The following is a 23,416-nucleotide window of genomic DNA, read 5'->3' as shown; positions in this document are numbered from 1 at the left end:
AAAACCGGGGGACGCCGGGCGAACTGAATCGCATAGCCGAGTCTGATGGTGTGAATGAGCCAGCGGACGGGCTGGGAAGAGCTATCCATGCTTCCAGACACCGAGCCAGCGGGACCACAGGCACCACAGATGCACCGGGGGTGGGGAAGCGAGGCAGAGTACGGGGACCCGACTCGGACGGCATGGGAGCGGCCCGGAGTGTGGTCAGACTCTGTGAGGCAGACAGTGCGTATGGGAGACGGCGCACGGGGCGCGGCCTGCACCATCACACTGCCACCTGCTGGCAAAGTGAGAGGGGACTGCGAGCGGCAAGGCGGGGCCTCGCACGCTGACAGACGTGCCCTCTTGTGACCTGGAGGTTGGGGAAACTGCTCTTTTTGTGAGGAAGTGGGTACCGTTGGTCTCCGGAGAGCCAGCGGCGGTAGACTGACAGACATATTCACAAATTCCCCCTGGCCCTCCTCCGGGGGTGGGAGAGATGGTGGAAAACTCTCCCGAAGAGCAGGATCCTTCCCCTCCAGGTCGCCCGTCTCAGGACCATGACTTCCTCGACCGCTTACCACCTGGCTTGGTTGAGACGGGCTGGGCACCACGTCCGCGACTGGTACTCTGCTGTTTGGCTGGTATTGGCTGCTGCTTTGCCAACTTAGCAGAGGCGGAGGACGATGCGGGCGGGTGCCCTCAGCGACGAGCGGGCTGAGGCTGAGTCGCCGGCAGCAGGGTGGAGGCAGCAGCGGACCGCTGGGGCATGACGTGTTTGATAGCCTCAGCCTGCTTCTGTGCGGCGGAGATCTGTTGGGCGAAGCTCTCCACCGCGTCGCTGAAAAGGCCAACCGGGGACACAGGGGAGTCCAGGAACCGATGTTTTTCGGTTTCCCTCATGTCCGCCAAGGTCAGCCAGAGGTGGCGTTGCTGGACTACCAAAGTAGACATCGCATGACCAACAGAGCGTGCTGTCACCTTAGTCGCCCGGAGGGCGAGGTCAGTGGCAGCACGCAGCTCCCCAAGCTGCTGTTGGTCAAGCCCTCCCTGGGGCATTTCCGATATCGCTTTTGCCTGGTAAACCTGCAAAAGGGCCATGGCATGCAGGGCGGAGGCAGCCTGTTCGCAGGCTCTGTAAGCTTTCTCCATCAGTCCTGACGAGAATTTACAGGCCCGGGACGCGAGACGTGGTTCACCGCGTCAGCCAGTGGCCGTTGGACACAGCTGCATCGCAACAGACCGGGAGAAGGGCCGGGACAGGGTGGAGGGTTCCACACGAGCCCGACACTCTCGACTGCCCGGGAAAGCACAGTCGTCAACTCGGGATCAGACTTGGGCGGCGCTACAGTCCCAGAGGGAGGTAGCTCACCTTCCGATGCTGAGATCGACATCTGATCCTCAGCAGGTGCACCAAAGGAAACGGCTGGACAGTCCGTAGAGGGCCCAGCGGAAACCGATGGCAGCACGACGGGTTGCAGTGCTGAGGCGGCAGGGGCCCGTGGAGCGGTGCTCGGCGGGGAAGCCCTAACCGTGATCCTCAGATCACCCTGCCTATACGCCGCCGAACCGTCATTCCGACCGGAGCCGAAAAAAATGGCCAAACGGGTCATAGGGGAGGGGACCCCCGCTCCCTGAGAGTTCAGGAAGGAGAGTCTCTGGGACCAGGGAACGACCACACCCAGTAACGCACAGATGAAATGACATCTTGAAAAAGACACAGGGTTCGTCTGTGAAGCTCTTTTAGAAGGGGAAAGTCAGCTCTCTCATGCTGAAGCACACAGGGAGTGACGCGATGTGTTCGGGTACACCACTCCCCGAACACACCGGGAGGAACCGGCCCAAATCGCAACAAAGACTGCGTTTTAAATGGGAAATTTGTTGCTGTTAAAACAGCAGTTGAGAGCTTTAAGCTCAGGCTCCCCGGGAAGCTCGCGACCTCGCTGTTGTGCCTTCACACCAACACAAAACAGACGCTGAATCCTCTTCTGAGGCTGTTTTAGTTTCACTTTTCTTCTGAAAAGAAGTCTGAAGCAGGACACCAAACGTTTGGCTCCGAAGCAAAAGACAGAGTGCGATTGCATCTGCTTCCTATTTATATACACCTGACGGGGGAGGTGCGCATTATGCAAATATCGCACGGCAATTCCATTGGCTTGTTTTAGTTCACTCGAAGCTGATAGGGCTCTCTAGCGATATCCCAATTCATCGGTCACTACTGATGTATGTCGAATGTGACCAACTGAAAGGGAACAAACATCAAAACCAACACAAAAATGTGTCACTGAGCACAAAATGAAGCTTCTGCCATGGCCATCCCAGTCATCTGACCTGAAACCTAAAGAAAATGAGTGGAGTGAACTGAAGAGAAGAAGCACCAATATGGAGCTGGAATCTGAAGGATCTGGAGAGATTCTGCATGAAGGAATGGTCTCTGATCTCTTGTCAGGTGTTCTCCAAACTCATCAGGCATTATAGAAGACGAGTCAGAGCTGTTTTCTTGGCAAAAGGAGGTTGTAAAAACTATTGAATAAAAAGGTGCCAATAATTGTGGCCAACGTGTTTTGGATATAAACATTTATTTCATAATGTGACTTTCCTCCCACTTTCAATTCTTTTCCTTCAATGAAAGGTTTGATTTTTGCTAATTTTATGAATTAAAGATCAAAAGGATAAACAATGCAGATTTATTTTTACAGTCATCTTTGATCATATTTACCAAGGGTGCCAATAATTCTGAGCACAACTGTACATTATTATTACATAATATTTTAATGTATTTTTATCAAATAAATGCAGTCTTGGTGAGCATAAGAGACTTCTTTAAAACACATTAACAAAAATACTACCAATCCCAAACTTTTAGTGAACATGAAGCAGGATTTTAGGCCAATGAGATTTAACTGTGGGCGGGGTTAACCATACAAATGCCAAACAAAATGTCTTGTCATGCTTCTCTATAGCTGGTTAGAATAAAACTTAACGATGCCATGTTTGCATCGATGTGAAGTAACCAAACTCTGTCGCCCACAACTTTTTTTTTTAGAAAAAAAAGATTTAGAAGTCTGTATTTCATTATATTTTATAGCAACAAAATAGTATGTCAGACTTAGTTTAAATGGTGTTAAATCACACAGCCTGACAGTCTAGTTTATGCTATAGATACTCACAGAATACATAGCCTTTACCATTCGCGTGGCTGTGGAAGCGCTGGCTGCCTCTTCCTCAAGACTGTGAGTCTCCTTGTTGACTGTTTCCACCTTAATGTCTGGCTTCAGCGTCACTCCACGACGACCTGGAAACATAATAGATCACTGACACAATGCCTTGCATCATGTTTCATCAATGAAATGACTTAATGCTTCCATTAAATCACAGTAGTTAATAGGCATTGGTCTGAAAGCAAGATTATGATCTCAGTCATTTTATTGTTACCTCAGCCTGAACCTACAACCTTAGTGTTAGCAGGCTGTTCTATAAAAGGTAGGGCACATAAATCATTATCATAATCATTAAAAAAGATTTTAGTATTTGATATTATCTGACATAAACTTTTCAATGAAAAACAAAAAGCATAAATCATTTTTACGTAAAGAAGGTGAATCTATCAAAGCCTGAACAGAATTTTGTTCAGTCACTTTTGTCAAATGCTCAATACTGAATTGTGTCTGGATGTTTGACTTTTAGGTCAAACATAAATTAAAAGAAGTTTATAAACTATTTTCATAAATATAAATGCATATGAATATAAATACTTCCCAATTCAAATATCTCACTTTTAATATCTCAGGGAAGTATGTGCATTATTTCATTGTCATGACCATAATTTATAATGAAAAAAGGCACAATAAAAAAAAAAAAAAAAAAAAAAGAATGGTCCTAAAAATATACTTATTTTTGAAAATAATAAATAAATATACATATATATTATTATATGGTTTAAAAATATAATTTCCTAGACACGTTCTTGACAGGCCTTTTTCTTCTGTTTTCTAGCCACACGGGGGCACCAAACTACAATCAAGCATCATCTACTAATTTGACTTCCAGAGCTTTGCCTTTAATGCACATGAAGATATATTTTCTTGGAATCTGAACCCCAGTGATAAATTGGACAAATTCATCACCAATAAATGAACATGAAACACAGATGCACACACACAGAGCCACACACACATATACACAGTGTACTCACTGCCTTTGCGTTGTCGATACAGATAGAATATCAGAGCAAACAGGAGGAGCAGAAGCAAAATGGAAGATCCAACAGATCCACCTGCTATCACACCTACAGGCACTATATCTGAGAGAGAGAGACAGGTATAAAACATACAGACACTTTACCTGAGAGAGAGAGAGACAGGTATTAAACACAGACACTTACAGTAAATAACCTACAGGTACTATGTCTAAGACAAAGACACAGATATAATATCTATTGCCACAGAGGGACAGGGATTATACCAACGTATGCTATACAAATGAAACAGACAGACATAATACGTACAGACACTATGTCTGAGAGAGAACAAAAGATGCTGAGACAGAAAGACAGCAAAATACCTACAGATGCTATACGAGAGAGAGATAGGCATAATATCTACAGATGCTACATCTAAAAGAAAAGAGACAGGTATTATATCTATAGGCACTTTAATTGATAGAAAGACACCAACAGACATAATGTCTGAGAGAAAGACACCTACTGTATGGATTCTATATCTGAGAGAAAGACATCTGCAGACACTATGAGATAGACAGGTATTATATCTACAGGTGTTATAATGTATAGCTGCGAGAAAGACACCTACAGACACTACATCAGAGAGAGAGAGAGAGAGACGGGTATTATGTCTATAGGCCTTATATATCTGAAAGAAAGATACCTATCTGGGAGAGAGACGGGTATTATATGTAGAGATGTTATATATCTGTGAGAAAGACACCTATAGACACTATATCTGCGAGAGGCAGGTATGAGAGAGACAGGTATTATGTCTGTAGGCCTTATATATCTGAAAGAAAGATACCTATCTGGGAGAGAGACGGGTATTATATGTAGAGATGTTATATATCTGTGAGAAAGACACCTATAGACACTATATCTGCGAGAGGCAGGTATGAGAGAGACAGGTATTATGTCTGTAGGCCTTATATTTCTGAAAGAAAGACAAAGAGACACTTTATCTGAGAGAGAGACAGGTACATTTCTAGAGGCCTTATACTGTATATCTGTTAGAAAGACACCTACAGACATTATATCTGAAAGAGAGACAGATATTATATCTAGAGCTCTTATATATCTGAGAGAAAGACACCTACAGACACTTTATTTGAGAGAGTGAGAGGTATTACATCTATAGGTGTTATATATCTGAGAGAAAGATACCTACAGACACTGTATCTGAGAGAACAATAAGTAATATATATATAGGCCTTATACAGTATATGGCCAGTATTCTATATATACAGTATATATACACAATATATATATACAGTATTCTACAGAATTGGTGCAAACTGCTGTCCCACAACCATAAAACATTTAAAAAGCATTTAAATGTTAAATCTTAGACATTTACTAAGATCCTTCTATTATCTATTTAAAATATTGGTAAGCTTTATATACAGCTATGGAAAAAATTAAGAGACCACTTAACATTGATTTCTGAACTTGGAGTGGTCTCTTAATTTTTTCCATAGCTGTATATATATAATCATCATTTATTTGGTACTCTCAATTGGGAGGTGACTGTCCTGAACCCTAACCCCTACATTTCAACTTGTGAAAATATTGAAATAATTTTTGTAACTTTTCAAGTGTCCCGCATATTCATGTCACTACCGAAACAGTGTATGTTTTTGTCCATAGGCTGAGACTGATTTTAACCACACCCCTACATTTTTGATCAAGAAATATTCCTGTCTCTCTCTCTCTCTCTCTCTCTCTCTCTCATAGCTACATGGTGATAGATCACATCATTTTGAGGTAAATGTGTTCAAAAGTCTGAAAATCTGTGCTTAACTTCAAGGAATGTCACTACCAAATACCTTTTTTCTACAATTAAGCAAACTTTTTTGGGAGTTATTCCATAAAATTTAGTTTTTATGTGTGTACAACTGTTCAGAACTGTGCTAGCTAACCATGTGCTGATTAGCATCTTTGAGCTAGGCCTAAAAATATCTAAAATTGTCACTACCGAAACAGACATTGTTTTGGTAGTGACAAAAGGGAACACATAATCCTTTATTTGGGGGAAATACAATTTTAATACAGTTGTGCAAATCATTAGTATTTTAGTATGTTTTAGTAGTGTTGTAGTATGTAAGTTAAAATTCTGTAATGTGATGTGGTCACTACCAAAACATTACCGTCATTACCGAAAATGTGCAGTCACGACCGAAACGGGATGTTTCCTCAAAAATAAAGTATACTGAATTGATGTTATTATAGTGTTTGGTTCAGTGTATATTCAAACTGATAAATCCTTAACTTTGAAATCAGTATAATTAACTTTATGCCTTTTACAAAGAAAAATAGGATTCAAAATACAACAAATCTCATAAATTACACTTGAAATATTGTTAAAATTGTAATTGTTATTGATATACCTGTGAATTTTTTTAATAAAATAGCAAAAAAATATACTTACAAGGTAGATGTAAACAAAATCTCAATAGGTCAATGTAACCCTTCTTATTAAATTATTTATTATTGTGTTTCAGTTGTGACAAATTTAAGGAGAGGAAAAATATTCCAGAACTTTCTAAAAATACAATATGAGAATTAACTGCACAATTACTAGAAATACATTTAAAATACTTTTTTTTTCTCAAGATGTTTCCAACTCTGACTTTGAACCAATTCTGCAGAATAGCCCATATCTGAGAGAAAGACACCTACAGACACTATATCTTTAGACAGGTTTATATCTATAGGCCTTATAAATCTGAGAGAAAGATATCTACAGTGACTTTATCTGACAGAGAAAGGTATTATATCTAAAGCCATTATGTATTTGAGAGAAAAACACCTACAGATGCTATATCTGAGAAAGAGACAGGTATTATATCTACACTACAGGCCTTATATAACTAAAAAAAAAGACACCTATGGTGAAAGAAAGCCCCCTAAAGAGAGACAGGTATTATACCAACAGACACTATATCTGACAAAGAGGGAGAATGAGACACATCATTAGACATTATTCTGCATCTGCCAGTGTTTTTTTTCTGACCTGTCTCCTCCAGGGTGATGATCATAGTTCCTGGTCCAAAGGCGTTCCATGCCGTGCAGTTGTAAGTGGACTGGAAATCTGACTCCATGACATTATTGATAGTGAGTGTGGACAGAACGGCGCCCCCTTGTGATGCAGGTCTGCTCTGCTCAACTGTGTACCTCTCCAAAAGCGTTCCTCTCTCTTTTTCCCACACATTCTCCTTCCAGGCCCAAACCTGCAGAAAAACATTCACACACATATACACATTAGTAAACAGCAACATGGGAATGTCATACATTTTTGAAAATACATAAAAAACATACATACACAGGCAGGGGTTCAGATCTTTTAGGATTTTGCTCTGAATTGTGGGAGAGCAGATAGTTCATACAAAATGAACAACACTCCATCAAATATTCACAGCGCTAATGTCCCTCTCAAACTGACAACAGAGGAAGCGAGAGCGGGGGGCGCAACAAGAAGGACGAGAGGATGAGGAACAAAAGCATATGGCCTGCTCTCTTTTCCTCTCCACCTTTTTTTCTCATTCATTCCATTATTCATTATTTCATAAGTACCGTCTTCACATTAAGGCCAGTCCTGGTGTGCCATGTCTCATTATCCAGAGAGGGTTCAGAGAGAGAGCGAGTGGTAGATGACTTCAGAATGAATCTGTCACTAAACTTATGCACAGTAGCACTATTATAGGCACATATATTTTTAATTTCATTGTTATCCACTTTAATAATTTGCTTAAATATTATCCTAATCAATTATTCTAGTTTGTTATATTTGTGGAATTTTGTTTCATTTTATTTCTTTTATTATTATTTTTATATACACCATGCATGTTTTATTTGTTAATACTACTTGTTTACTGCACTATTCTTATATAACTTTTATTTTACACAGCGGTATTTATTGTGCCAATGAAAGGAAAGAGAAAGGAAAAAGAGTGACTAGAAAGGTGGATGAAGGAGAAAGAAAAAGAGGAGGGTGACTAGAGGACAGGTGGAAGAGAGAAAGCGGGAGAGCAAGAGAGAGAGGAAAGAGGAAAAGAGGCAGAGCGTTGAGTAAAGTGCTGAGATTGTTAAAAGCTCACTCATTTGTCTGTCATGTCGCGTCGTCTGCCAGTGATAATCGACACTGAAAGGTACAGGACTTTGTTCTGCGCTGTCACTCTTTTTCTCCCCCCTCCCCGTCAGCCCACCTCATCTTTCATGTCTCATTTGATATCTTCTTGACCTCTATTTTTCACGCTTCCTTTGGCATTGCTCTATCTCTCTTTCAGTATTCAATCAAGTGTAGTGTAAAGATGATAAAAGAAGGACGAATAAAACAAGTACAGTAAGAGACACATTAAGAGAATACATTCAGGGGGCAGTATATGTACTTAAAACTGCTTTATGTCATTTCTCGTGCCAAGGAACAGCATTGAAAGCCCAGAAAAATTACCCAGAATTTCCTACACCTAAAAAAGGAAGAATTAACTTCACATCAAAAGGACAAACTTTAAAACATATGAAGAGTTTGGTTCCAAAACGCGATAAACGCCATTTTCAAAAAAATTGAGTTTCCGGCAAAATCAGTATTGTATCTGGTCGGTATTGAAAAGTAATTTATTAATTTTGCGCAAAATGCGATATCCGTCGTGTTATTCTGTCATGTTTTCTCCCTTTCTTTCCAAAACGCGACAAACATCAGTCTCCTTTCTCTGCAGAACGCGATATATCCGCTCAACCAATCACAGCGCACCATTCCACCCACTGTAAACATTGAAGGCTTTTTAAAAAAGCTGTTTTTAATAATACCAATGTAGGCTACTCGCCAAATGTGTTTATTTAACCATGCGGTGGCGCCAGATACTCTTTAATCGGTAAATAATTTATAATGTTAAAGGTGCCCTTGATTCAAAAATTGAATTTACCTTGGCATAGTTAAATAACAAGAGTTCAGTACATGGAAATGACATACAGTGAGTCTCAAACTCCATTGTTTCCTCCTTCTTATATAAATCTCATTTGTTTAAAAGACCTCCGAAGAACAGGCGAATCTCAACATAACACCGACTGTTACGTAACAGTCGGGGTGTACGCCCCAATATTTGCATATGCCAGCCCATGTTCAAGGCATTAGACAAGGACAGCCAGTATTAACGTCTGGATGTGCACAGCCGAATCAACAGACAAGGTAAGCAAGCAATAACAACAACGAAAAATGGCAGATGGAGCGATAATAACTGACATGATTCATGATAACATGATATTTTTAGTGATATTTGTAAATTGTCTTTCTACATGTTTCGTTAGCATGTTGCTAATGTACTGTTAAATGTGGTTAAAGTTACCATCGTTTCTTACTGTATTCATGGAGACAAGAGCCGTCGTTATTTTCATTATTAAACACTTGCAGTCTGTATAATTCATAAACACAACTTCATTCTCTATAAATCTCTCCAACAGTGTGTAATGTTAGCTTTAGCCATGGAGCACTATCAAACTCATTCATAACCAAATGTAAACATTCAAATAAACACTGTACTTACGCGATTAGACATGCTGCATGACGAACACTTTGTAAAGTGTCGTTTAAAGCAAGTGCGAGCTCCGTGGGCGGAGAGCACGAGCAATTAAAGGGCCAGCAGCCCTGAATCGGCTCATTTATAATGATGCCCCAAAATAGGCAGTTAAAAAAATGAATTAAAAAAAAATCTATGGGGTATTTTGAGCTGAAACTTCACAGACACATTCAGGGGACACCTTAGACTTATATTACTTTTTTAAAAAAAAGTTCTAGGGCACCTTTAACAAGATTACCCGTTGAATTCATTTTGGGAGCGACGGCTGAATGTATTTTTAGTAAAATGCCTGAATATAAGATAAATATTGGCAAAGTTTAGACTCTGTCATATATGTGAATCAACTTACTTTGTTGTGTATTTTCAATTTGAAAAATAACTTTTATATTGATGGATTAATTGCATTTTGAAAAAAAAAAAAGTGTCATGGATTTATTGCATTTTGGGAAAAAAAATAATACGTTTTTATAATAAACTTTTTAAAATCAAAATGTAGATTTGAATTTTTAATGTTTTTATAACCAAAAGATGCTATGTGAAAGTTTGAAACAGAAAATAGTGGTTTTCATCTTGCCACTTTCTTGGTAAAGAAAACACCTTTTTACTCAAATTAATCAAAATGGAGTTATTGCGTTTTGGAACCAAACTCTTCATATCTATACTGAAAAATTCTTTACTTTATTTCACATTCATTTTTGCACACTATCTGAGGGATGCATGAAATGTATTGTCTGCTGTTAATCACAGCAAGCCACATGTGCTGTCCTTAATAACCTGCAATAAAAGCTGCATGTATGTACAGAACTGTATAGAGTGGAATTTCAACTCACGATTTTGTCCGGCGGAGGGGTGCTGGCTATGTAGCACTTGATTTCCCCCTTCTCTCCTCTCACGGCATACTGGATTGGCTCACTCGAGATGATTGGAGGACCTGGACAGCCAATAACATTATAACAGAGCCATGTCATGCTTTTCATATTTTAGCAGCCTTGCGCAGGCATTCAAATTGTGTTATCTAGAATAAACAAAGTCCATAGGAATCTTGAGCTATGTGAGAAGATGACTTTTCAACTGTGGAAATATTTTTGAATTGCAGGTTCAAAATGTGTATCTTTGCAATGACGTATTTTTGTGTAGCTAAATGTATGTTACTGACCATTGACTGTGAGCGTGACCTCTGTCTCGCCGACGCCGATTCTGGGGACGATGGCTTTACACACATACTGTCCTGCGTCCGCCTGACTCACAGACTTCAGAAATAACTGATTACTATTACTGAGAACCTAAACAACAAAGAGAGGTATAAAGAAAGATAGACAATGTTACAAATGGTCTATACACCATTTTTGTTTTTTGTGCAGACAGTGTATTAGCTCATTTTGTTTTGTTTTGTGAGTGCACTCTGTAGTAGTGTTGTCACGATACTGTAATTTCCCAACTTATCTTGAAAAATATCAATATTCTATACCATTTTCAATACCACGGGGAAAACTGCCATGTATACCGCTATACAGATAATTAGTTATTATCTCATAATGTTTTGATAATTTGGGAAATTTAATTGTAATAGCTTAACAGGGAGGCTTTATTTGAACCGTAGAACTATATTTACAAAAAAAGAGAATTACAAAGTCAGTTATAAATAAGAACAAATAAACAAATTTCAAGCGATAGCACAAATAAATGCAATAGAATACAATACAATAGAGTTTTACGAATCTTTTGTTTTGAATCAGTGGTTCGGATCGCTTAAATGAAGCCTCGTTTACTGAAATCACGTGACTTTGGCGCTCCGAAGCACTGAATTCGAAACAAAAGATTCGTAAAGATATGAAGCAGTGTTTTGATCACTAGATATAGTTGAAAAGTCATTATTTAGTTTTTTTTTGGCGCACAAAAAGTATTCTCGTCACTTTATAATATAAAGGTAGAACCACTGTACTCACATGAACTGTTTTAAATATGTTTTTAGAACCTTTATGGATCTTGAGAGGTTCAGTGACATTGCTGGCAATAGAGGCCTCACTGAGCCATCGGATTTCATCAAAAATATCTTAAAGGAACGCTCCACTTTTTCTGAAAAAGCCTCATTTTTCAACTCCAAAATTGGTACCGCCAGACCCGGAGATCAGCTGAATGGATTTGAAAACGGTAAAACTCAACTGTTTAACTCTAGGGGAGTTGGAAAATTAGCCTATTTTCAAAAAAAGTGGAGTGTTCCTTTAATTTGTGTCCCGAAGATGAACGGAGGTCTTACAGGTATAGAATGACATGAGGGTGAGTAATAAATGACATTACTTTCATGCTTACAATTAAAGTTACAAAAGTTATTCAGTCAAGAGCAGTGAGAGATCTTCTCTTTGTCTTTTGTTCTTTGAATAACATGATAGAAAGCAGCAGGTTTATGAGGCTGCTTTCACTTTAAGAGCTTATACACGGATCCAATATACTGTTACACAAAATGCATTTTCTCTCAACTATTTACGTTCCAAAACTCACTGTATTTACCTGAATACTCAGCAAACCAGGCATTTTTGCATAATTTTGTACATACAGCTATGGAAAAAATTAAGAGACCACTCCAAGTTCAGAAATCAATGTTAAGTGGTCTCTTAATTTTTTCCATAGCTGTATTTGTTTAACCGCAATAAGCCACGAAAAAGAAGTCAATTTGATACTCGCGAGCTGTTTGATAGGTGGATTGATGAGAGCACCACTTATATAGATCAGTTGCGTCCACGCTTTTGGTGTGAGTGTGAAATACAAGCACTATTCAGTCGGAGCGAATGCGACAAGTGAGTGAGAGGAGGTGGGTGTGTGTCAATTTTTCGTCAGAGAGAAGAGAGAGTGAGAATGCGCAACTGGTATTGCTATATCGATAATGCAGAAAAGGAGTATTGGAACCGTTTTAGATATTTTAGTATCGATACATACTGAAATATGTAGGATCCATTATCTAGTGTGCACTTACCATACTGGAGCCCTTCTTGGTCCATGTGAGGGTGAGTGGAGGATTTCCTGACCATTTGCAGTTGAGTGTGACATCAGAGTCGACATCCACTGTTACAGGCCTCGGCTCCACCACCAAAATCGGACCAACTACCAGAGAGAAAATAAAGTCATTAACTACAACAATTAAGAAGATTATTTTTTTTAAAAAAACACATAAAAACAAAAGTTACAAAAAATACAATAAATATATAACAAACTAAAATCAAAATTAAACTGAAAAAAAAAAAAAAAACCCATAAAATAAAAGTTAGTAAATTTTTCTTAAATTTAATAACCAGAATAATTTCAATCTGCCCTTTAAGAAATGGTGAGGAAATGGTGGTCTAGATATGGAAATGCCAAATCAGAGCACACTGAAAAATACAACTTTGTGCCTTTACTTTTTGTTTTAAATTATTTTAAATTTGGGGCTGAAATAAAAAAACATAATTTGTACTGCGTAGCACTGGCAAACACATATGGTCTAACATACACCCATAAAAGGACATGTATGGTAGATCATCGAACTGACCGACTGAGATACTCACAGTGAACGTCCACCAATATACTGACGTTAGTGCTGCCCACTGCATTAAAGACCAGGCAGGACACGGGTTCAGTGAAGAACGAGTGATCTGCTGTCGTCTCAAACACACTTTCTCTCGCTCCGTCCAGAATCACGCCCCCTTTAGCCCACCTACAACACACCAGTGTTACTGTAATTAACTAAAACTAAAATTAAAACATTTTTATTATTTGAAATAAAATAAATATTTAAAAAAATTATAAAATATTTTCTTTCAGCTAGTTGCCAACACTTCTTAATTTCATATAGTTTAACTTGATGTAGTAAAATAACTAATTAATAACAACTATATACACATAAAAAAATGACAAATGACAAAAAAACATACTAAACCGCAATTAAACTAAACCTAAAATAAAAAAAATAAAAACATCTGTAGTATCTCAATGATACTAAAATAAAATTCTAACACACACATATATGACCCTGGACCACAAAACTAGTCATAAGGGTCAATTTTTTCAAATGTAGATATATACATCAGCTGAATAAATAAGCTTTCCATTGATGTATGGTTTGTAAGGATAGGGCAATATTTGGCCGAGATACAACTATTTGAAAATCTGGAATCTCAGGGTGCAAAAAAATTTAAATATTGAGAAAATCCTCTTTAAAGTTGTCCAAATGAAGATCTTAGCAATGCATATCCACTCACAAAAATACATTTTTGATATATTTATAGGAAATTTACAAAATATCTTCATGGAACATGATCTTTACTTAATATCCTAATGATTTTTGGCATAAAAGAAAAATCGATAATTTTGACCCGTACAATGTATTATTGGCTATTACTACAAATATTATACCCATGTGACTTATGACTGGTTTTGTGGTCCAGGGTCACATATGTAAGACAAGAAGAGCACATTAATGAGATCAGCATGTATACCCACACTACACACACTAACCTATAGCCCATAATGGGAGGGTTGGCAGTGGCCTGGCAGGTAAAGGTAACTCGCTCTCCTTCTAGAACCGACCGAGGCTCTATGGACAGAATGACTGTAGGAGGATCTGGAGAGAGAGCGAGAGGTCGTCAGGGCTCTTTTTGTGGATATACAATATGTTAGTACAATAAAATAAATGAATGCAAGCACAAACACGTACGGTGGATGTTGAGAGTGATAGTGGCTCTCTTCCCAAGAGGGGCGGCCAGATTTGAGGCCACACAGGTGAAATTTCGTCCTGTGTCTGTGTCCACTGGTTGGATCTCCAGAAAACTCTTTGTGGTCACCCTTTTCCTGTCAGCTAACACCTCCTGATAGATAGATATATAGATATTAAGAATGACTGATAGATATGACTGTATGTTCTCATATGTATGGGATCATCGTGTCTTCACTCACAGTGCTGGTATGGGCTCCCTCCACTATGATCCCATCTTTGTACCATTCTATCGTTGACAGTGGCTTTGCTCCTCGAGACACACAGGTGAGGTTATATGAGCTTCCTGCCGTCAACAGGATCTCTGGAGAGCCCTCGATAACAGGACCTTCAGGGGGAACTACACAGACACACAGATAATACGCTGAAAGTGACTTACACACAGTGCACACAGATAACATTTATAAATACTGATGTATATGATATTCCAGTTGGATAAAAGATTTTTTTCTACACAATGTTTTATAAACTGCGGTCCAAAAGTTTGGGGTCAATAAGAATTTTAAAAAAAGAAATGAATACTTTTATTCAGCAAGGATGCATTAAATTGATCAAAAGTGTAAATGTAAATAACGATAATCACGATTTCCACAAAAGTATTAAGCAGCACAACTGTTTGATAATAAGAAATGTTTCTTTTGAGCAACATCAGCATATTATAATATAATTTTTAATAATAATCAGCATAAGAAACTTCCTTCAAAAACATTTTAAAAATCTTGCCGACGCCATGTGTGGAATGTTTATTACTGCATTGTTTCACTTGTGTATGCAGTAATCTGACTAAAGTGATTTGATTTTTCAATAATGTCTGTGTAATGGCAATGTACACCTATTGTATATCACGGCAGAAAAGCTTCACATAAATAAAAGAGACAGAGAGAGGGAATGTAGATAATTAAATTGCTTCGAGGCAGTAGAGCAGCATCTCTGGAATTGCTATTAGTGTCCCTACAAAACAAGTTAAATAAAGAAAACAGAATGTATTCTTTAGAAAGAAACTTCCTGTGTACCGCTGGCTTGGACTGGAATACTAGTGTATATACTGTACATACTGTATACTGCATACTTTTTAAAATAAAAATTACATATATTGGTGATTGATGAATAAGGTTTTTAAAAGTATTAAAAAAAACATAATGGAGATATAATTCATTTTGAAGTTTTATTAAGTGTTAACAGTGAGATTATGTGGTTTTTATAATCAATTAACACTGCTTTTGTCATTTTTTACAAAAAAAGTCATTCAGTTCAACAAAAATTTCAGTTTTACCGAATGACACTTTTGGTTATACCAAATGACGATATTTTCAAAAAAAAATGCTAACAGGCTGATAGCAAAAGGGCAATCAAACATTTTATATTTAGTACAATTTTTTTTTAAATATTACAACATTTACCATGTTTTATAGCGGTTGTACCGAATTACCTGATGTTTCGGCACATGCGTATGAGCAAGTGAAAACATGAATTTTTCAAATAGTTAAGAGAGAGTTAGTTACTTTGCTTCATGACCATGAGGTCCTTTGCAGGTGTCTGAATGATGTCACATCTTGTCACATGATACTGACAACATTACTAGATCTAAAATGGTCCTTTTATATTGGTTACTCAAAATTACATCAATGAAATTCATTTTTCCGGACATTCTTTCTCATAACAAAGCAACGACTTCTACATATAATTTTAATACCATTTTGCACTATGTTGATATATGATGTTATAAAATCATACCAGAATAAAAATATATACATTTATTACTTTTTAAGACATTTTAATCACAAATGACATGGCTGTATTGGCCTTTGGACGGTTAAACCGAATGACCTTTTGACACTTCAAAACCTTTAAAATACCTTTATATGTAGCAAAATATAATAAAAACCTTATGGACTCAATAAAACAGTTCTAGCTGTACTACCTTACATACTTTATATGTCATATCTTTGTTTTTTATTATTATTAAGGCCTTTGGACAAAAAAATGACCCGTCACGTCATTGACCCATATGTAAAAATAAATAAATAATTTATACACTTGTGTATAAAAGCACATTTTGACCAAATAATGATTGACAAAAGAGTTTTAGGTTCATTCATCACACTGAAAATGGAAAGTCATGTTGAGTACATGCATTGTGGGGTACAATATTCCACACAGTGCGCTATTGTGTACTGAAATTCACAGGAATTTCAAGCAAAAAAGTGCATATTTTTCATGTGTACTCACTCAGAACAGTGAGTTTAGCTCTTCTGGACCTCAGAGCGGCTTCAGTGGCCTGACACTCGTACAGCGAGTCATCGGTCAAGTCTGCTGACGTGATCTCCAGATTATACTGCCCGACATCCAGAATACGCAAAACGCGGTACCGCGGCCATGCTGAAACACACACACCATTACACTTTAACACAATAAACTGCCATATACTTGTTTCATGCATTTATTATTTTAGATGCAGATAAGACTGTGCTGCAAATATCCCACCTTAGCTTGTATATACAGTCAAATTCATATTTATTTTGTCTTGAAAGCATGAATGTCCCTATTTCATCCATGTATTTCACCTCATAATTAACATACATCTCAAACGACTATACATATTCTTTGTAAATGTATTAAAAGCACCAGCATTCTTTGAATTTCACAACACAAACCATATTTTATACAGCCAGTTTAGCCAATCAGTGTGATTATGTGTTGGCTTGCAGGACATGTGTTTGTCACCAGAGGGCAGCACTCCAACACATTGGCATTCTGACTGCACACTCTCTCTGGCACACACATTATGACATCATCGATCTGGATACCAGGAGGACAAAAGTATTGGCAACGATTACATCATCCTTTAGCTCAACCAATCAGCAAGCAGGCACTTAACCTGTGCGCGTGTTTGCACATCTATATGTGTATGTGTCTGTGATTAGAGTGCGGACAAAAGATCAACGTGTCCAAAAAAAGGGAAAGAGCAAGCGAGACAGAGGACAAAGAAACAAAATGGCAATGTCTGGACAATAAAAGGAAAAAATTATATCTCTTGCTTTTATGCAATACTAGTGCTGTCCTATATGTTGCATATATGTTGATGCTCATGGGTTAGAAGCATGTCCATTCAAATGGGTACATGCCTTGACAATGTCAAGTGGATTTTAAATGCAATTTCCAAAAAATTATTTGTATCACTGACGATTAGGTTACACGCAATTCGTGTAGGTAAAAAGGGTGTTTGTCTAAAACACTGCAGCTGAAATGTGACGGCTTGTCAGGGGAGGTACAGCCTACCCAAAATTTTGAGGTGGAAAATGGGAGAAGAATGATTTAAAGTAAATAAAATTCTTAGTTATAATTTCATTTCATGTCTGAGAAGGTGAGTTTTTCTTGTTTGTAATTTCACCATTATAACACCATAAAATATCATTGTAGTCGGAACAACCGCTGCTTTTTCCTGAATCTGCCGTTCGGGAAACTGTGCTAAGGCGAGTCTGAGGGGATAGAGAAGGGGAGGGGGAGACAAATCCATTCCCAGAGACTTTTTTCATCTGTTGGTAGAAAACATTAGCCAATCACCGTTGAGTATTTGACTTTCATCAACCGATCATCGCAGGGATGCAAATTACGTGATATAAGTTTGAACCGTTCCTGCTGATAATCTAGCGACTATACCTTAATTATGGACAGTAGATATATTAAATATTTGATAGCCAACAAATTTACCAAGATACCAGTTCAGAGCAGCAGCTACAAATTAAAAATGAAGGAAGACCCCATGCCGAAGTTAAACATATGGGCATCAGCTTCACTAAACAACCGAAAGTGCTCTTTTAACATGGACATTTAAAAGGAATTTTTGTAATATGTGTCATTTTCTTTTTTTACATTTTATGTCTAAAAGTGACAAAAAAAAAAATTGAAAGCAGTAAAACAATGAAATAAAAAAATCCTCAGGAGAGGATTCCCAGACAGCTATACAATTAGTGTGCCTCCTCTATTTCGTATTCACATGTCTAAATCTGGTCAGTCATTTGCTTTATATGTCTCTTGCTTTTATGCAATACTTGTGCTGTCCTGTATGTTGCACATATGTTGATGCTCATGGGTTAGAAGCATGTCCATTCAAAGGGGTCCATTCAAATGCATTGACAATGTCAAGTGGATTTTAAATGCAATTTCCCAAAAATTATTTGTATCATTGGGTCGCACGCAATTCGTGTAGGTAAAAAGGGTGGTTGTCTAAAACACTGCAGCTGAAATGTGACGGCTTGTCAGGGGAGGTACAGCCTACCCAAAATTTTGATGAGAGAAGAACAATTTAAAGTTAATAAAATTCTCAGTTATTAATTTAATTTCATGTATGAGAAGGTGAGTTTTTCTTGTTTGTAATTTCACCATTGTAACACCATAAAATATCATCGTGGTCGGAACAACCGCTGCTCTTCCCTGAATGTCTAAATCTGGTTAGTCATTTGGTTTATATTAAAAATCTAGTCATCATATCCTTGTGTTGCTCCAAACTAGTATGACTAGTATAACTAGTTTTTGTGTGTGTGTGTGTGTGTGTGTGTGTGTGTGTGTGTGTGTGTGTGTGTGTGTTACATACAATTAAAATGCATGGCGATCAATAACTGTCAGATAGCTTGGTTTATTAATTTGAACTCATGTCCCCTTGCTCAAGCAAAACTATCTTGTCTTACACTTAAAGCTAATTTTTTCCCCCCTTCAGTCTCATCTTATCTCACCTAAAGCCCATACTGCCACTCGTCCCCCCTCAAAAAAGGTGCATGACACCCTTGGATAGTGTGATCTGGTGTGTGTGTGTGTGTGTGTGAGTGTGTTCTCACCCCTCAGATCTTCTCCGATACCAAGAGCAAGTCCGTCTTTTGTCCACTGTACAATGCCGGTGTAGTTAAACACCACACAGGACAGAACCACTCTCTCCCCGACCACCACAGACTGATCCGCTGGCTCCTGAGAAAACCGCGGGCCGCTGAACACTGACGGACAAAGAGAGACAGAAATTAGTTTCTATGTTACTGATCATTTATTGCACTGTCAAAAGGTTTATATATAATAAATTAATATATAATATAATTTTGCACTGATATGGGACAACACAAACTACAAAAACATATTTTATTACATAAACAGTTTATACATAGAAAAAAATAAAATTTTCGATTCATCAAAATATCCACCATTAGCAGCTATCTGACCTAAACTGGGTTCTAATTGGTTCACTGTATTCTAAACTTAATTGGCAATCAATTGTTGAAGCTATTAAGGTGTGCTGACCCAAAGATCTTTTACAAACCTGGGCCAAGTTTAAACCAGTAACCAGGCATCACAGCTGGCAAAGAGGCATGTCTGACTATGACATGTATATATTGCCATTATCATGTAATCAAAATGAAAATTATTATTGCTGGTCTTCAATGATAATGTCAAGTTACTTTAATGTATTTGCAGGATTTATGCTGATATCGTCCAAAACCACACTTTGCCAGGGGTGTTTCCAAACTTTTGGAGGGCAGTGTATATATATTTATATTATATTTATATATATTTATATATACACTATATTGAAATATTTACATTTACAATTATACATTTGGCATGCATAAAATATACTACCATTCAAAACAGAAATTTTTTAAAATATCTGTTTTCTATTGTAATATATTGTTAAATGTAATTTATTCCTGTGATGGCAGAGCTGAATTTTCAGCATCATTTCTCCAGTCTTCAGTGTCACATGATCCTTCAGAAATCATTCTAAAATGCTGATTTGGTGCTCAAGAAACATTTACTATCAATGTTGAAAACACTTGTGTGACTTAATAGTTTTGTGGAAACCAGGATATTTCAGGATTCTTTGGTGAATAAAAAGTTCAAAAGAACAGCATTTAATTAAAATAGAAATCTTTACTGTCTCTATAAAAAAGTGACTCCAAACTTTTGAAAGCTGTATATTAAAGTGATTACAGTACAGATACATGACAGTTTAAAACTATTTTTCGCAAGGGCATTTCCCCTTGCATTTTAAACATCAGGGACATTTTTACCCTAAGCCCTGATTCATTTCTGACCCTGATATATTGCCCTAATGAATATCTTTTTGTAATAATTCAAAGTGTAGATTGAATAAAAAAAAGATATGCTACACAGATACATCTCAAAAATGTTTCACCATTACATCATCGCAAAGAGATATTTCTGAAAAATTCCATCACTCTCTCTCTCTTCCTGCCTCTTCTTTCTCCTCAGGCGCACGCCACTCCTCCAGGATTATTGGTAACAGTCCAATTTGCTAATTAAGGCAAACCTCGTTAATAAAGAGAGGGGGGAAAGAAAGGGTGCACCTCCAGAGGATTACATTTACAGCCGTAAAACAAAACTCTTCATCACCCGTAAAGGAATAGGTCACACCAAAATGAAAAGTCTGCCATCGTTTACTTATCCTGATGTTGCTCCAAACCTGTATGACTGACTTTCCTCTGTGGAACACAACAGGACTAATAATGAAGAATGTAGTGGCTGCTCCTTTTTTATTGAGTTGAAATATAAGGGAACTGAGGCTGTCAAGCTGACTTTGGTGAAAGAAAGTCATACGGAAAGTCAAGGACTCTGGACGTCGAGTTTTTGTCATAAAGCCAGCCTTCCCTCTTTGCAACTGTCTGTGCATTGTGATTGGACTGCAGGAGACATGACGTCATGTCTTTGCGGCACAGCTGCTTATGACAGCGCTTAATGACACTGGCCTGTGTATCAGAATCCTGAAAGCAGCTTCACTGGGTTAACTAGTCATTAGCGATGCAAAAGTGCCCTCAGAACAAAGACACAACATCTGATGTCTGATTCATAGACTCAGGATTCGTCCATGTGTGTGCGCGCTTGTGTGTATCTTTGAAAACTCTGAAGTATTTCCAGATGCTAGAGTCTAAGAAAAACATCCCTGAAGTGGTGCTGCCAAATTTTAAGCATTTACAAAAGCAGAGCCAAATGCAAAACGTCATGGAGAGAGAGGGAGATAAACAGAGAATGACAATAATGTACCCTGTAGCACACTCACAGACACAGAAACAGCCTTTTAATTATGTGCCGAGAGAGGTAAGCAAGAATACATGACTTTTAGTCAAATGGTCTCAGACGGAACATTCTTCTGTCCACATCTTTCCTCGGGGCAAGTCTTGCTCTAATTTTACAGACAAATAAAAACTGTATTTTGTGTGGGTGTGTTGTGTGATGTCCATGAGCATTTGTGTGCGAGTACTAAAATGTCTAAGTCTGACTCTGGTACTACAACATTTACATCACTCTTAATCTGAGTTACCATTATTGAATCTACTTTGACTTTGATTCAAGCTTTGGAATCGATTCCAAAACTGGATTCCAGGCTCATTTTCTCAATTTTAAAGCAGGGTAAGTGAGATCTTATAAATAACACTATTAAGTATAAGTATTACACTATTATTATTGAAAATAACCTTTCCTGTTTCTTTTTTTTAATAAATAAAAATAAATATTCATTGTAGCCTAACTATGCACATGGCATATCTTCGAGAAGCCTGAGTGGTCACTGCCAGCTGAGGTGGAAGTTTCTGCGGACAGTTTAAAATGGATAATAAACTGTCTTAACCTCTTTCATTACCTTTAAAGGGTTAGTTCACCCAAACATGAAAATTCTGTCATTAAGTCGTTCCACAATCGCAAGACCTTCATTCATCTTTGGAACACAAATTAAGATATTTTTGATAAAATCCGATGGCTCAGTGAGGCCTCGATTGCCAGCAAGACATTTAACACTTTCAGATGCCCAGAAAGCTACTAAAGACATATTTAAAACAGTTCATGTGACTACAGTGGTTCAACCTTAATGTTATGAAGCAACGAGAATACTTTTTGTGCACCAAAAAAACAAAATAACGAGTTTATTCAACAATATCTAGTGATGGGTGATCTCAAAACACTGCTTCATGAAGCTTACGGGTGTGGAACAACATGAGGGTGAGTAATTAATGGCAGAATTTTCTAAATTTTATAGAATTTTCTTCTAAATCACCCAAAATGTCCAGGATTCAGCTTTTGCTTTCTACAGTGGCTATTCCTTCTCACACGCAAATTTAGAATATCGCATAAAACATTTGTGAATAAAGTAGCGTTTTCATCCAGTGAGCCGAACAATACAAAATCGAAGAAAAATGGAAGTTGCTGCAGTAGAAGCCACTGTATATAATAATTTTCTTATATAATAAATTATGTGAATTATGATGAAACACAATAAATGCTGTCATGTTATTTTGTACTCAGATGTTTTCGCGTCGCATAAAATTTATCTGACTTAGTTGAGCGCATGCATTTTTTATGTGCATTTTTAAAATTTATGCACATCTTGGTGTTTCCATCTAGCGTTTTTATGCTATATCCCAAAATGCGCATACAATACGTTGATGGAAACATAATAGGGGCTTCTGTGTACACAATACAACTTTAAATTATGTTTTATTAAAACAAAAGTTTTAATAAAAAGCACATTGAAATGATCTACCCAATCAGCATAAAAGAAGGCCCATAAATACATAGCCGACTCACCTATGTTCCTCAACAGTTTTTTCTGCATCCCTCCACCACCCCGTTTCCTTACACTTGCCTTGTTACTATCCTAACCAAAGTTACAGGGGAGTACTCTGGGTTCGGGCGACATTCCGAGCTCGGAGCCCTCACCCGGACAGCTTGGAAAGTGAACTTGTAAAACGCATGTCTTGCAAAGACTTCCATGCCTACTTGATTGGTAATCAAGGACTGCTGAGAAATATTTGATCTTCAGGAAAGTATACAAGAGAACACAAGGTAGAATGAAATTATTTTTGACTGAAAGAGATTTTTTTTTTTTGGCAACTGATT

At 37.8% G+C, this 23,416-nt stretch overlaps 1 protein-coding gene across 5 annotated transcripts in view; it reads right to left on the bottom strand.

Annotated features, from left to right (window-relative positions):
- The window catches only part of kirrel1b (kirre like nephrin family adhesion molecule 1b), a 59,951-nt gene that overhangs the window by 7,662 nt on the left and 28,873 nt on the right, over positions 1 to 23,416 (bottom strand). For 3 of the 5 annotated variants that reach the window (XM_048163056.1, XM_048163058.1, XM_048163060.1), the window contains exons 2-13: positions 19,357 to 19,509; positions 16,751 to 16,900; positions 14,704 to 14,861; positions 14,465 to 14,615; positions 14,266 to 14,371; positions 13,317 to 13,465; positions 12,749 to 12,876; positions 10,934 to 11,060; positions 10,608 to 10,708; positions 7,218 to 7,434; positions 4,175 to 4,282; positions 3,150 to 3,274 (exon numbers count right to left, since the gene is read on the bottom strand). In XM_048163056.1, coding sequence (XP_048019013.1) covers positions 3,150 to 3,274; positions 4,175 to 4,282; positions 7,218 to 7,434; positions 10,608 to 10,708; positions 10,934 to 11,060; positions 12,749 to 12,876; positions 13,317 to 13,465; positions 14,266 to 14,371; positions 14,465 to 14,615; positions 14,704 to 14,861; positions 16,751 to 16,900; positions 19,357 to 19,509 — 1,673 coding nt within the window. The remainder of the gene's footprint in view (positions 1 to 3,149; positions 3,275 to 4,174; positions 4,283 to 7,217; positions 7,435 to 10,607; positions 10,709 to 10,933; positions 11,061 to 12,748; positions 12,877 to 13,316; positions 13,466 to 14,265; positions 14,372 to 14,464; positions 14,616 to 14,703; positions 14,862 to 16,750; positions 16,901 to 19,356; positions 19,510 to 23,416) is intronic. The other 2 variants (XM_048163057.1, XM_048163059.1) reach the window with 1 other exon arrangement.

This window comes from Megalobrama amblycephala, linkage group LG17, assembly GCF_018812025.1.
Source record: "Megalobrama amblycephala isolate DHTTF-2021 linkage group LG17, ASM1881202v1, whole genome shotgun sequence".
Classification (NCBI taxonomy): Eukaryota; Metazoa; Chordata; class Actinopteri; order Cypriniformes; family Xenocyprididae; genus Megalobrama; species Megalobrama amblycephala.
Note: the sequence above shows the minus strand (reverse complement) of the source record. Positions and strands in the feature narration are given on the sequence as shown.